The 15,594-nt window shown below is 44.0% G+C and overlaps 1 protein-coding gene across 1 annotated transcript in view; it reads left to right on the top strand.

Annotated features, from left to right (window-relative positions):
- The window catches only part of LOC124548682 (neurotrimin), a gene marked incomplete at its 3' end in the record, with an annotated part of 1,196,053 nt that extends 1,180,680 nt beyond the window's left edge, over window positions 1-15,373 (top strand). The window contains exon 12 of the mRNA XM_047125186.1: window positions 15,273-15,373. Coding sequence (XP_046981142.1) covers window positions 15,273-15,373 — 101 coding nt within the window. The remainder of the gene's footprint in view (window positions 1-15,272) is intronic.
- Between the last annotated feature and the right edge of the window lie 221 nt (window positions 15,374-15,594).

Consider the following 15,594-nt stretch of genomic DNA (forward strand, 5'->3'; position numbering starts at 1 on the left):
AGATTCTTTATCTATAGGTTTCAGTGTGTGAGTTTGCAATTATGATTATTTGTGACACAAGTCGAATCTTTTGGTTACACTGACATAGAAGCTTAAATTTTTACAGCACCAAGAGATCCTAGACGTCAGTATTTGACATAAAATTCGACTTGATACATCTACCCTTTCCGTCTTAACAGTCGGCACTGCATTGATTTAGAAGCTGAAATTTTTATCATCTCCAATGGACTGTAGACCTTAGTATTTGACATAAATTTCAGCTTCACACCTCTATCCGTCCCTCAGAAAAGGGTGTCTTAACAGAAGTGCAGACAGACAGACGAGCAGCAAATTGCAACAAAAGAAATGTTTTTATGCAATGTATTTTCCAGATTTTTTCCTTTAATTTTACTGTGAAACCTTTTTGCAAAAAAAAAAAAAAATGGTTCAAATGGCTCTTAGCAGTATGGGTCTTAACTTCTAAGGTCATCAGTCCCCTAGAACTTAGAACTACTTAAACCTAACTAACCTAAGGTCGTCACACACATCCATGCCCGAGGCAGGATTCCAACCTGCGACCGTAGCTGTCGCGTGGTTCCAGACTGTTGCGCCTAGAACCGCTCGGCCACCGCGGCCGGCAAACCATTTCGCAAAATTTTAGACCAACGGGAAGGACCCTATAGGTATTGATTAGTGAGTTTGCCATCATCAAAATACGTGTGCGTGGCATAAATAGTCGTATCTTTATATTACGTTGACTTAGAGGCTTAAAACTTCAACACCGTCAACGAAACGCACGTTAGTGTTTGACATAAATTTCAACTTAATATATCTAACCATTCCTAAGCAAAATGGTGTTTAACGTACGGTCAGACACACGGACAAAAAATCGATCCCATAAAGATTCCGTTTTTACAGATTGAGGTACGAACACTAAAAACAGTAAAGTGTAGCTCTAAAAGTATATATAAGAGGACATAATGGATAGAAATTGCATTTGAAGTTTTTATTTGTGCTTTCTACTTGGCATCGACGTATAAATTTGAGAATATAGTGGCGATGTGGAACTGGACGCAGCTAGATTCCTAACGCCACGTCCATCGTACCTAAAGCGTGTACAACGTCTCCGTAATGTAGCCAACGTTAAAAAAAGAAGCGGAAGTGCGACGAGATGTGCTGGGAGCTGTGCATTTTTTAGTCGACACACGCACACACACACACACACACGCACACACACACACACACACACACACACACACACACACACACGCACGCACATTTCCACACAGACACGCGCGTCCATACAGCCGGCGGTGGTGGAGAACCAGCGGAAGCAGAAGGACATCAGCGGACTAAAAGCCGATATTTGCCATCAGTGTGTGCGCAGAGGAACGCAATGTGACGAGAGGCCGCCGCGGCGGGCTCCGGCTGCAGCTCCAGCTACAGGTACTCGGACCAGCAATTCCAGAGCGGCGGCGTGTAATCTGCGCCGCGCGGAATTCATTCGGCCGCCCTGCGGCAGCCTCTCCCCAGCGTCGCGCTGCTTTTTTCACATTCCTCATTTACCGAAACACAGTCGGCGGCGTCGTCACGTGTCGACGGGCCGCCAGCCTAATGATTTCAATCACAGCGAAAAATGCGCGCACGCGAAATCATGAGGCAGAAAGGCGCTCTCCAGCCACCGTCCGTGAAAGCTTTCACTCGCGCGTACCTGTTCGATAGTGTAACCCTTTAGTCCATTTCACATAGCTACACGCTTTCGTTCCAACCGTGACATTTTTCTGTTTTAGCGGTCGTCAATAAACCACTCATACGGGTCTTCACTTTCTAGTGCACTTATTTTTATTGCGCAACGAATGCAGCGAAAAAGTGAGCCCATGAATCACTCAAAATGCTGATTCAAAATTCAGTAAAAGAGAAAATGTTTTCCTTACTCCAGATAAAAATTAAGAGCTTTTACAGCATTGATTCACACATTGCTACATACACCAGATATAAAAAAATCGCTACTGTGGTATTCAACGCATTAGAATGCCTGCCAAACTGTTCTTATGGGTAACTGTATCTGTTAATTTCCAATTGAGTGGAATTACATGTCGACAGCCTGAACTCTTCATGCTTGCAGTGAACAACTAAATGCGCAGAAAATCACATAAATGATACAAAATTTAGGAGTAGCTAATCAAGCTTCGTTGCAAGAAACATTTAGAAAATATTTCAGATGAAAAAAAAAAAAACTGAAGTTGACTAGGTATGCAAAATAAAAGCTCATTCATTGCGCATGCAGGGAATGCTCATTTTTCTCTGTTTCTTATAGGAAAGTAGCTCATGTAAACATAATTCTTATACGATTTCTTATCAGAGACGTGAAATTCACTGCTGCATAAGTTAGTTTACGGATGTAGAAAGTAATCCTCGGTAATGTTGAAGATATGAGAATGCTCGTAGCTTACGATGTATTGATCTGTCTTTGTGCTTCGACAACGAAAGCTACTTTTCCCACTCTTCAGAAGATAAAAATAACAGGCCCTCTCTGCTTGGCATAAAGACTGTACCGTATATTCGTACAGAAAAAAATTCTTCAAATGAAACTGTATGCCATTTTATCTTTTATCGATGTAATTATTAATAATATTCTCCCTGAAAGAAGTTTGTAGAAAAATATATTGTGCATGTACCATAAAGTCAGATGAATTCGGTTTGGCGCTAATGCAGGTGACCATTCCCAAGCTTAGGAGCTATACGTCATAAATGTCTTGAACTCAGAAGTTGAGCATAAGTTCCCTTAAATTTCACTCAAAGACAGTAATTCTTTAAGAGAATTCTAATTGTATCTTTGCATGAAAACTAATTCTAACTTGAAAACTTACCTCCAATGATATTTACCATTTACGGTGCAGCTAACGAGAATAGTAAAAGAAGACTGATCTTCTGCTGAATTCCGTTGAACTCAATGTTTTGCCACCCAAACTAAATTCATTTTGTTAAAACTTTGTAACCAGGAAGGGATTTCAACCCTGCAGGACGTAAATAATAAATAACTTCGTATTTTAAATAAACGCATTAATATATAGAATTGTAGCTAAAATTCTTTTTCATTCAATGACTCCTACCATGTTCCTTAGGATTTATTTCCCTGCTCATTCATTGTGCCTTCAGGGAATGTTCATTTTTCTCCGTTTCTTCTAGGAAAGTAGCTCATGTAAATATAATTCTTATACGATTTCTTATCAAAGACGTGAAATTCACTGCTGCATAAAGGTGACCTCTATAAATTACTGGCGGCCGGAGTGGTCAAGCGGTTCTAGGCGCTACAGTCTGGAGCCGCGTGACCGCTACGGTCACAGGTTCGAATCCTGCGTCGGGCATTGTGTTATTTCCTTAGGTTAGTTAGGTTTAAGTAGTTCTAGGGCACTGATGACCACAGCAGTTAAGTCCCATAGTGCTCAGAGCCATTTGAACCATATAAATTACTGGCGGGTGGGATTAGCCGAGCGATCTACTGCGCTGCAGTCGTGGACTGTGTGGCGGGTCCCGGCGGAGGTTCGAGTCCTTCCTCGGGAATGGATGTGCGTGTTTGTCCTTAGGATACTTTAGGTTAAGTAGTGTGTAAGCTTAGGGACTGATGACCTTAGCAGTTAAGTTCCATAAGATTTCACACACATTTGAACATTTTTATTATAAATTACTGTCTTTATTTACAATTTTTCATACTACACCCACATGTTTTCTAATGTGACGATCTTGTCATCTCGGCCTTTTCATATCCCTCGGAATCAAGATTTAGAACCTGCCTGTTCCATCTACTGTTCAGTGGTCAGACTACATGTCCAGCGACTTCTAGAGATACGAGCCCATGATAAGACCTAACTGCAGTCATTCTTCCTCCGATTATTCGCGACGGAAACACGAAAGGGAAACTGAATGTGCTACACTAAGGTGCCTCCGCCATACGCCGTAGGAGTGTATGGATGTAGATTTAGATCTATTTCATCTTCCTTACTACCATAACGCGCCTTTAACTCTTAAGATTTTCCCTAGTTCTCAAAATGCAAAGGAGTTTTCTCTCTCAGCAACCATCAATTTTTTCGCAGCAGAGGTCCATGTCCCACAGCTCAAAGTCAAGATTTGTACTCACTGATTGTAAAGTTACCTTTCCAAAAAGTCACAAGGTTTCTCTTGAAAACGGAATTTATTTTAGCAAAAGCATTCTGTCCGTACACTCTAAGACACAAAATCGCGCACCACCAAGGAATTATCCGAATGGAACGGAAATTTGTGGCTGTGATGGTTCAAATGGCTCTGAGCACTATGGGACTCAACTGCTGAGGTCATTAGTCCCCTAGAACTTAGAACTAGTTAAACCTAACTAACCTAAAGACATCACAAACATCCATGCCCAAGGCAGGATTCGAACCTGCGACCGTAGCGGTCTTGCGGTTCCAGACTGCAGCGCCTTTAACCGCACGGCCACTTCGGGCGGCGTGGTTGTGATGTACATGGACAGACAAACTTATGAATACAATTTCAGCAAGACTGGTGATTTATTCAATAGAAAGAGTTTCACCAATTGAAGAAGTATATAAGGCGTTTGTCCCCTCTTCCCTTATGCAGGCAGTTATTCGGATTGGTATCGATAGACGGATTTGCTGGATGTCCGCCAGAGGGATATCTTCCCAATTTTTTTCCAACTGGGCTCGTTACATCATCAAAATACGGAATTGGTGAGAGCGCCCTAACCCATAATCGTTCACACATTCCTAGTTGCAGAGATATCGGAAGATATTGCTGGAGAAGATGGAGTTTCACAAGCACGTAGACAAGCAGTATAAACTGTCGCTATATGCGGGCGGGTATTATCTTTCAGAAGTATAAGCCCAGGTTGGCTTGCCATGAAAGGTAACAAAACGGGGCGTAGAATATCATCGACGTACCGCTGTGCTGCAAGGGTGCCGCGTCTTCGTTGGCCGTCGGCGCTCAGTTCGAGGCGGGACTGATCACTAAAGACAGTTCTACTCCAACCAACGACATTCCAGGCTGAAGATTGACCTGACTGTCGCCAGGTCGACAGCCAGAATCGGTGGCCTGGATTACGATTCCCTTTTGTTTTTCATCTGCAGATACCTTACACAACAGATGTATGTCGACGATACTCCACACCCAGTTAATATTTTTTTGCCCTTCATGGCAAGCCATCTTAGGCTTACATTTCATCGCACACACACTGTGACAAGTTTTTATTATTGTCTTCGTGTTTGCCAAACCATATCTTGGTCAGCAAGGTCGCCAAATTTCTCACTAATTGAGAACGTTTGGAGCATTATGGGAAGGGCTCTCCAACCGAATCAGAACTCTGACGATCTAAGCACCAGATGTGAATTTTTTACCATCTAACCTACACACTGGGCAGAATTTGGCATGATATCCCTCAGGAGGACATCCAACAAATCTATCAATCAAAGCCAAGCCGCCGGCCGAGGTGGCCGTGCGGTTCTAGGCGCTCCAGTCCGGAGCTGCGCTGCTGCTACGGTCGCAGGTTCGAATCCTGCCTCGAGCATGGGTGTGTGTGATGTCCTTAGGTTAGTTAGGTTTAAGTAGTTCTAAGTTCTAGGGGACTAATGACCACAGCAGTTGAGTCCCATAGTGCTCAGATCCATTTGAACCATTTTTGAAAAGCCAAGCCGAATAACTGCTGGCATAAGGGACAGAGTGGACAAACGCATTAGTAACTTGCGTACTTTGTGAAGCTCTTTCAGTTGGCTGAATCATCCAATTTTCCTGAAATTGTGATAATATATTTGTCAGTCTCCGTACATCACATCTGCGGAATTCCGTCCTAGTCGGATAATTCCTTCGTGGTGAATTCTTTTTTTGTTTTATTTTACCTTTGTTATCCATCCAGTCACTGTCTTCAACTGGCTTCAATACAAAAAGCACTTCAAATTGTTGTTTGGCGACCGTTGTGGGCGAGCGGTTCTAGGCGCTTCAGTCCGGAACCGCGCTGCTGCTACGGTCGCAGGTTCGTATCCTGCCTCGGGCATGGACGTGTGTGATTTCCTTAGGTTAGTTAGATTTAAGTAGCTCTAAGTCTAGGGGACTGATGACCTCAGATACTAAGTCACTTAGTGCTTAGAGCCATTTGAACCATTTATAACTTGTTGTTTGTCTCTGTTGCTAATTTGTACCGTTTTCTGGTCAATACGTGTCCTTACTATATATTATTAATTATAGCTGACAGCGTCTTGAAACGTGATTGTAAAATGGGCATCAACGAAAGAAAAATGAGGGTAACGGAATGAAACTGAATAAAACTAAGCGATTCTGAGGAAAGAATATTATGATTTGTGGCACTGAAAGTAGTCGATGAGTTTTCTGTTTCTGTATAAAAGTAAGTAATGATGGGCGAAGTGCAGAAGATGTAAAATACAAGATGCTCGGAAATTCCCGTTACAGACTGGTAGGACTTGTATAGGGGACTGAGTAGATGATATTTCGAATTTTAATCCATATCCGTTTCCTTACTACAACCGTCTGAAAACATGTGCGTACATCTACATCTACATATATACTCCGCTATTTGTGTGTGTGGCGGAGGGCACAATTCGTGTCAAAGTCATATCCCCCCCCCCCCCCCCCCCCCCTGTTCCAGCGAGGGAAAAACGACTGTCTGAATGCCTCAGTACGCGCTCTAATTTCCCGTATCTACAAGCTCCGGTTTTTAAGTCTAGCCTCCTCCCTTACTTATAAGTCACATCGACAGTATAACTGTGATTGCATACGCCTAATGAACTTGATTTCGGATAAGGATCTCGTCTCCGAAGAAATGCTGAGCGGCTGTCAGAGAACTGTACGACAAGTCGTTCTAAATAACAATGTATTCTAATCCTGCATTTTCTACTTTTCTGCCATCACTAAATATCGAAAAGCGGTACCTTATGACTCAAGGGGTCAACAAAAAACTTAAATAATACAAAAGTTAGTTAATAACGTCACCTTCCCATTGTCTGTCCACAATTTGATAAATAGGACGGACAGAAATCAATACGTAATCGTTTGGTTGTACGTTTGCCAATGGAAGGTTGACATATGTTTCTGGGAACACAGTGCCTTACGAGACAACAATGAATAAGGAAAGCAGCTGTCTTATATCGTTAGTACTCAAACATGTTAATCTGGAATAAGGTATTTAAATTCGTCATTAAAAGGTAAATGGCTAGTGGAGGTGGCTACTTTGTTACGATAGTAATTTATGTACCTCAGATTAACGTTGCTTACGTGCATTTGATTCCTGGACACGGAGAGCTAAGTACTACGAATAAAATGTATCACTATCTTTCAACAGATTGACAACGCTGAAATACGAACTAAGCCACTACCAAACAGCATTATTACAACAGATACAGGCATGAAATGTGTGAGCTTCATTTATTCACTTCTGTAATTTTAAGTTATATTGCTATGCTTTCTTTTCAATCAATTAGCAAGAATTACTTTGCCTCTAAATATTATTGAACAACAGTGATAATTTGTTGAGGCCTGATTATTACTTCCTTTCGATTATATTTTAATAAAAAAAAACAGAACTGCCAATGATTCTTAATACTTTTCTTTTAGCTATTTAAACAACGACACTTAGGAATTCACTATCTGGAAGGGAGCAGCACCCTGAATAGGCGACAGTGACTGAGAATAGTGACATGATCAGATACCTACAAGCTTTACGTGCAACACTTGCTAATGAAAAAATTTCAGTGAAAATATCACTGGGTAACCTCTCAGAAAGTTTCTAACGTTAACTGAAATGAACCATAGATAAGTTCCAGATGTTGAACCGTCATTTTCCTTGTCGTCTATAATGCTCCCATTTCTTCATGTAATATTGCGTGTACACCTTAATTCCCAATAATCAATTACAGGGCGGCATCTTGATACACTCCTGGAAATGGAAAAAAGAACACATTGACACCGGTGTGTCAGACCCACCATACTTGCTCCGGTCACTGCGAGAGGGCTGTACAAGCAATGATCACACGCACGGCACAGCGGACACACCAGGAACCGCGGTGTTGGCCGTCGAATGGCGCTAGCTGCGCAGCATTTGTGCACCGCCGCCGTCAGTGTCAGCCAGTTTGCCGTGGCATACGGAGCTCCATCGCAGTCTTTAACACTGGTAGCATGCCGCGACAGCGTGGACGTGAACCGTATGTGCAGTTGACGGACTTTGAGCGAGGGCATATAGTGGGCATGCGGGAGGCCGGGTGGACGTACCGCCGAATTGCTCAACACGTGGGGCGTAAGGTCTCCACAGTACATCGATGTTGTCGCCACTGGTCGGCGGAAGCTGCACGTGCCCGTCGACCTGGGACCGGACCGCAGCGACGCACGGATGCACGCCAAGACCGTAGGATCCTACGCAGTGCCGTAGGGGACCGCACCGCCACTTCCCAGCAAATTAGGGACACTGTTGCTCCTGGGGTATCGGCGAGGACCATTCGCAACCGTCTCCATGAAGCTGGGCTACGGTCCCGCACACCGTTAGGCCGTCTTCCGCTCACGCCCCAACATCGTGCAGCCCGCCTCCAGTGGTGTCGCGACAGGCGTGAATGGAGGGACGAATGGAGACGTGTCGTCTTCAGCGATGAGAGTCGCTTCTGCCTTGGTGCCAATGATGGTCGTATGCGTGTTTGGCGCCGTGCAGGTGAGCGCCACAATCAGGACTGCATACGACCGAGGCACACAGGGCCAACACCCGGCATCATGGTGTGGGGAGCGATCTCCTACACTGGCCGTACACCACTGGTGATCGTCGAGGGGACACTGAATAGTGCACGGTACATCCAAACCGTCATCGAACCCATCGTTCTACCATTCCTAGACCGGCAAGGGAACTTGCTGTTCCAACAGGACAATGCACGTCCGCAAGTATCCCGTGCCACCCAACGTGCTCTAGAAGGTGTAAGTCAACTACCCTGGCCAGCAACATCTCCGGATCTGTCCCCCATTGAGCATGTTTGGGACTGGATGAAGCGTCGTCTCACGCGGTCTGCACGTCCAGCACGAACGCTGGTCCAACTGAGGCGCCAGGTGGAAATGGCATGGCAAGCCGTTCCACAGGACTACATCCAGCATCTCTATGATCGTCCCCATGGGAGAACAGCAGCCTGCATTGCTGCGAAAGGTGGATATACACTGTACTAGTGCCGACATTGTGCATGCTCTGTTGCCTGTGTCTATGTGCCTGTGGTTCTGTCAGTGTGATCATGTGATGTATCTGACCCCAGGAATGTGTCAATAAAGTTTCCCCTTCCTGGGACAATGAATTCACGGTGTTCTTATTTCAATTTCCAGGAGTGTATTATTGGAGTCTCTTACATCTTCCTACACTCGTCATTCTGTTGTATCTTGCTAACAACAACTGCCTTTCACATACACCCGACAGTGGACGCGACTTGCTTGTATTCGCTCTTACGTCACACGTGTAAGTAAGTCTCCTACGCGCTCTGCTCTGACGTCACACTCGTGTCCAGAAACAGCGCTCCTGTTGAAGTCTTTACTTTCTGCCAGTGATATTGCTTTTCCTAACTTCCACTAACGGCATTAACCCAGAAGAAATCCATCAAATACGAAATAACATATTACATGTCTAATTAAGGTGTAGTATCTAAAAATTTAGAGACGAAAATAATTAAATCACATACTATTATTTGGAAAAAGAGGAAAATCGAGACTGACAGATGTGATCACAGTTGAAGTTTATTCCGCTGATCAGGGAAACGATACTACGCAGATGATTAGCGTTACAGAACTGTACATGCATTGTGATTGTGGAAATTCAGTACTGAGCAGCGCCACCATGTGCTGCATTCGGAGCCGCTATACGTCGTGGAACGGAATCAAGGAGTGCCTGAATATGCTGCTACCTCAAGACGTAGAAGGCAGATCGCGTGTTGTAGGCAACAGTGCTCCAAACTATCACCCTCGTTTGTCCTCTATGCCACTCAACAATACAGTCTGCCCGACTGCATGCACCACGGAGGCGTCGAACGTGTATGTGGCCTTCACTGTTGGACAATTTGGAGCGGAACTTGTCCGACGACACTACATTTTGCATCTCAGCACGCCAGCAGATGCTCATTGCAGTCAACGGTGTTGGCATGCGTGTCTCCAGTCCAGCCGGCAGAATACGAAGTCAGAACGTCGACGCACACATGTCCGCACTCGTTGCAGTACTCCAGCTTCGCCCCAACGCTTGGACGAAGCTGTTCTGCCCGTTACGGACAAGTGGGCAAGATGGCAGCCATCTCGCGCTGTGGTCACATTGTGCCATCCTGTATCCTGTCTATGTTGTTTCCACTGGTCGTTCTTTCCGCTGGTTCCATATACGCCTCACAGTTGAAGCAGTACGAGCCACAGTGTCATGTAACGACAGACCTGCCAAGCGGAAACAAATCATTCTGCCCCATTCAAACATACGCACATGCCGATATCCCACCCTGTGATGTCGGCGAGGCATAGTGGCACTTGGTTACATGTTTCCACTTTGTATGACGGCTCTGCGCATACTGAACGTTACGTAACTCTGATCTCTCCGGCCACACAAAAGAGGTTGCTGCTTGGCCTCTGTCCACGCCATCTCTCTGCCATTTCACTTAGACTTCAGCCATCATTCGGTATTCGGCCTACTCTGCTACTTTCATTTTATTTGGCTGAATATCGTAAATATATAGGTACTATTAGGCCGAATACTGGATACATAAGTAAGATGTTTCGTAATAGTCAGGTAATATGTAAAATGAAAATATTGATTTACTTTATAATAATAATGTTTTTATCTTATAATCATTAAAGTAGTCGCAGTTACATAATCAACTTCCTTATAATAAAAACTAACAAAAAACTAGGTATTAAAAATGTAAATGTGTGTGTTTTGAGGGACATTTTTGAAATAACTTTTCGTGCACTTGAATTTTCGTAATTAAAATTTAGAAGCATAGGATTATGATGCAAAAGACTATTTTTTCTGCCTTTTTAGGCAGTAGTTTACTCCTTTTCTTCTCGTAGCCATTCCCAGCTCTAGATAAAAGACGCACTGAAGAAACACTGCTTCCTGACGCCGACACATATTTTGCTGCAAAATTTACGAAACAAGGAAGTTTATCTTTTCTTGCTTGTCTCCATATCTGTGGGGTGTATTTCAGTTGCAATTGCAATTTTTTACTTTCGTTGTCCCAGTATGAGCTGTGTTTTCTTTTCTGCGACCACCTCCTCTTAGCAATCCATAAAAGATGAGTGAATAGTCTCTCTCTTAGACTCATGGTCCACATAGGGAACGAATTCGCGCTATCGTCGCTTCTCGTTTCACAGTTCATCTTTAGTCTGCCGACGAAAATACTCTGCCTTACTTTTCCTTTTTGCAGTTTAATGGTGAAAGCACCCATTTCAAAGCATGGGGCTAAAGCGATAACCACTAAACGATTTTTACCTGCTGTGATGTCTTCAAATCTTCCCTGTAACCCTTGTTGTATGACAAGCCTCACCCGGCTTAAGTTGGGTGTTAACCATGATGTGCTCGTTTTATCACAGTATCACATTAGTCTAACAATATACGGAATGATTTCAGACGTGCAAGCTTATTGGATAATTGTTGTATTTGTTATTTCCTGAAATGGTTGTAATAATTTCAAAAGTTGCTCTAATAGCTCCCATTGTACAGCAGTCAGATTGGCAATATCACAGTCCATTAGATATAGCGAAATAGCCCGTTGTCGTTCCATTAGCCTTGCAGGTATGTAATAGACGAAATTCCACCGCGTACTGACGTTTTGCGCCCACTCATGCTTAGGCAGATCCAACTATTTTTGGTTAGTATGCAGCTTTTCCGATGCACTACCTGAATGATTAAAGGGAGTTCCGATCCTCAAACGTGTAGCTGTCATTTGAGTCACATATGACTTAGCCAAAAGTAAGCCGTTAACAATTAATTGAAGAGTGAGAGTGAAATAACACACTGAGGCCAGCTCTGCATTACTAACAACTTTTACTATATATACGAAGACAGTAACTTGTTCTCGAAAGAACAGTTACTGTTGATGACCGTGAAGCTTTTTCCTGGAATAAATGATAACATCGAGGTATATCAACAACACCTGTCGGCAGCTGAGGTTTTCAGTTAGTCATCAACTTTTACTATGTTTCGTCCATTATCATTGGTAACGACATGAGTTTCTGCCAGTTGGATGTCTCATAAACTTGCAATTTACTGTAACCTAATCGCTATGTTTTCTGCTGTGTGTTGTCCCTCAAATAGGTTAATGCTCAATACTACCTGTCTGACACTGAATTCACGATGAATAATACGTGCAGTAATACTTAAAAAACTATTCTGATTATGGACGCACGTCCACCTGTCGCATGTCACGGAAATATAATCAGTCGCTCAAAGTAGTCTTTAAATTTTCTCAATCACCTTACGACATATTCCTGGAATTATTCTTGGTATTTTATACCGCACCAAAGCGCTATTAATCAGTTTTCTAAAACCGGTCCTTTCTACTGTATTTAACGGCTCATTGTCCAGTGCTATCATTTAGGGAATTAAGAGATCTTGTTTTTTCCAGGCTTGGGATTATTTATATCCCATGGTTCACGTATGTCAGCGCATTCTTCAAAATTTAGCTGCTTTTCTGATGTCGAAGGTTTACTTACATCTGTATCTTGATCCGCAGTTTCTTGCCCCTTTGGAACCATAGACTTCAACTTACGACGTTCATCCCTGTGTTTATATTTCCAATGATTTATCATTCCTGATGTAGCCGCCTTCTTTCCATAATCACAAACAGAAATTTTTATTTCGCACAATTTACACACAGCTTTTCGAATTATTTTTATAGTTCTCGAAATATGTGCATACAGGCGACTCTTTTAGAAGCTATAATTGATCATTATTAGTTAGATCTTAGACAATATCACTTTTAGACAAATCATAACGTAGAGAGTACGATAAACTTTGACAGCTTATTGACGATGCGTATGAAACTAAACTTTCCAACAGAACACGCAGTGCGGTAACAATTGAGCTTGCGGGACTGCCTGGCGTGAAAGGGACGTAAGTACATTTGAACAAACGAACAAGAAACAGACACATAAAAAAATGGCTCTGAGCACTATGGGACTTAACATCTGAGGTCATCAGTCCCCTAGAACTTAGAAATACTTAAACGTAACTAACCTAAGGACATCACACACATCCATGCCCGAGGCAGGATTCGAAGCTGCGACCGTAGCAGTCGCGCGGTTCCGGACAGCAGCGTCTAGAACCGCGCGGCCACCACTGTCGGCAAACAAACACATCGATAAAAGTTTTTTTGCCCCGTGCCAGCCAAATACTTTTGCGTAATATTCGGCTGTTCGGCTAGAAAGCCTACAGAATACTCGCTATTCGGAGTTTGGACAAATACACTGTTCGTCGCAAGTATGATTTACCTCACTTATTATTATGGTTCCTCTGCCCTATACGTTCTCCTATCATGGTGTTTTGCAGGTCATTCCTCCTGAGTGTTTCATATTTTACAAACAGTAGCGTATTTACAGTAAACATAACTGGCAAAAAATTTTAGGTAACACATCTGTATAGGCTGTATCAAAAAGAATCATTCGATTTGGCACGTGTATTTTTATGAAACTAATAAACATATATATTGTATTTCGGAGAATTCAAAACCTGTTTTTTCATACGTCTTCAGAGGTTATCGATATATCCCCCTTGAGATGCACTGCATATGCCAATGCGATATTCAAATTGTTCCCACACAGCAGCGAGCATGTCTTGAGTTACAGCTTTCACAGTTGCTGTTACGCTAAGTCTCAGATCTTCATTGTTGTTGGTAACGGAGGCACATACACAGAGTCTTTTATAAACCCCCACAAGAAATAATCACATACAAACAGGTCCGGCAACCTAGGCGGCCAGTAATGTCATGCTGAATCATTTGGTTCAAAGCGACCGAGTCATTGTTCAGTGATCCTTTCATTTAAAATTTCCCGCGCTTCCAGATGCCATTGTGGTGGTGCGCCATCCTGTTGGTAAATGAAGTCGTTCGAATCAGTCTCCAACTATGGAAAAGAAAGTTCTCAAGAATATCTGGGAATTTGTTTCCTGTAAAGTGGACCATATACCTTTCCCGCGAAATTGCACAAAACGTAAAATCTTGGAGAGTCCCTCTCATGTTGTAGAACTTCATGTTGTTGTTCCGTATCCTATATTCACACATTATGACGGTACAACTTTCCACTTAAATAGAATGTTGCCTCGTCACTAAACACTAAGCGTAGAAGAAACCTTCCATCCTCCATCTTGCCAAAAACGAAGTTACGGAACTCCATACGATATTTGTCACCCTTACGAGGAGCTTGCAATAGTAAATTTGGATGTTTTCATGTGTAAACGTCAACGCAATACACGCCAGACGGACATCCCGGGCATGTTGAGCTGTCAAGCGCCGCGCGGGATTAGCCGAGCGGTCTTTGGCGCTGCAATCCTGGACTGTGCGGCTGGTCCCGGCGGCGGTTCGAGTCCTCCCACGGACATGGGTGTGTGTATTTGTCCTTAGGGTAATTTAGGTTAAGTAATGTGTAAGCTTAGGGACTGATGACCTTAGCAGTTAAGCCGCATAATATTTCACATACATTTGAACATTTTTATTGAGCTATCAAGCTCAAAACCGAAAAGATTTCTGCGGACTCCTTGGGAAACAATGGCGGATGCGTTCAACGTCTGTGTCAGACACTCGGGGACGGCCGGGCGATTTTCGTCTACACAAACAACCTGTTTCTCGGAATTGTTCATGCCATCACCTAATGCTCCGTGCTGTAGGAGGGCGTACACCATATTTAGTATGAAAGTCACGCAGTTATTATTGACCCTCACTGCACTAAACGTAAACTCAAAACACTTCGTGTTGTCCCGATGTCATTTTTACTAGAACTGAAGTGGGCGCATACGGCTGCTACCTATGGGGAACCATGTAAAACTCTAGAGTTCGCTCTTTCCCCAACAGTACTTTGTTCACGCACGTATCTCAAATAACACAATTGTTAGGCCTATGATCTTTTTTTAGAAATTGGGTGACTCTTTTTGATAGCCCCTATATTATGGTGTCACCAAACGATACACTGAAATAGTCATAATCATTATAAAAACTGTCATCACACTAACATCGTACCTGATCACGAACAGCGACCCCGTGCGTACGACCCTCCGTTGCTAACACGACGCCCTCCTTGTGTTGCAGCAGGCATGGACGACGACGAGTTCACGCTGGCGTCCCCGGGCCTGCCCACGGTGCGCCGGCCCGCCGCGGCCACCAAGGCGGGCGCCGCCCCCGCGCTGCCGCCGCCCCCGCTGCTGCTGCTGCTGCCGCTGCTGCACGCGCTCACTCTGACGGCGGGCTCCGCCCCCGCCAGCTGACTCGCGACCCGCTGACGGTCGCCGCGTCCGCCTCTCGCCGCCACCGCCGCCGCCGCCGCCGCCGCCGCCGCGCCCCCGGTACAAAACGCGCCGTAACTCACGCCGCTCTTGTGTTCGGAACTGGCGGAGGAGCTCGCGCTGACGAGCGA

This window comes from Schistocerca americana, chromosome 1, assembly GCF_021461395.2.
Source record: "Schistocerca americana isolate TAMUIC-IGC-003095 chromosome 1, iqSchAmer2.1, whole genome shotgun sequence".
NCBI lineage: Eukaryota > Metazoa > Arthropoda > Insecta > Orthoptera > Acrididae > Schistocerca > Schistocerca americana.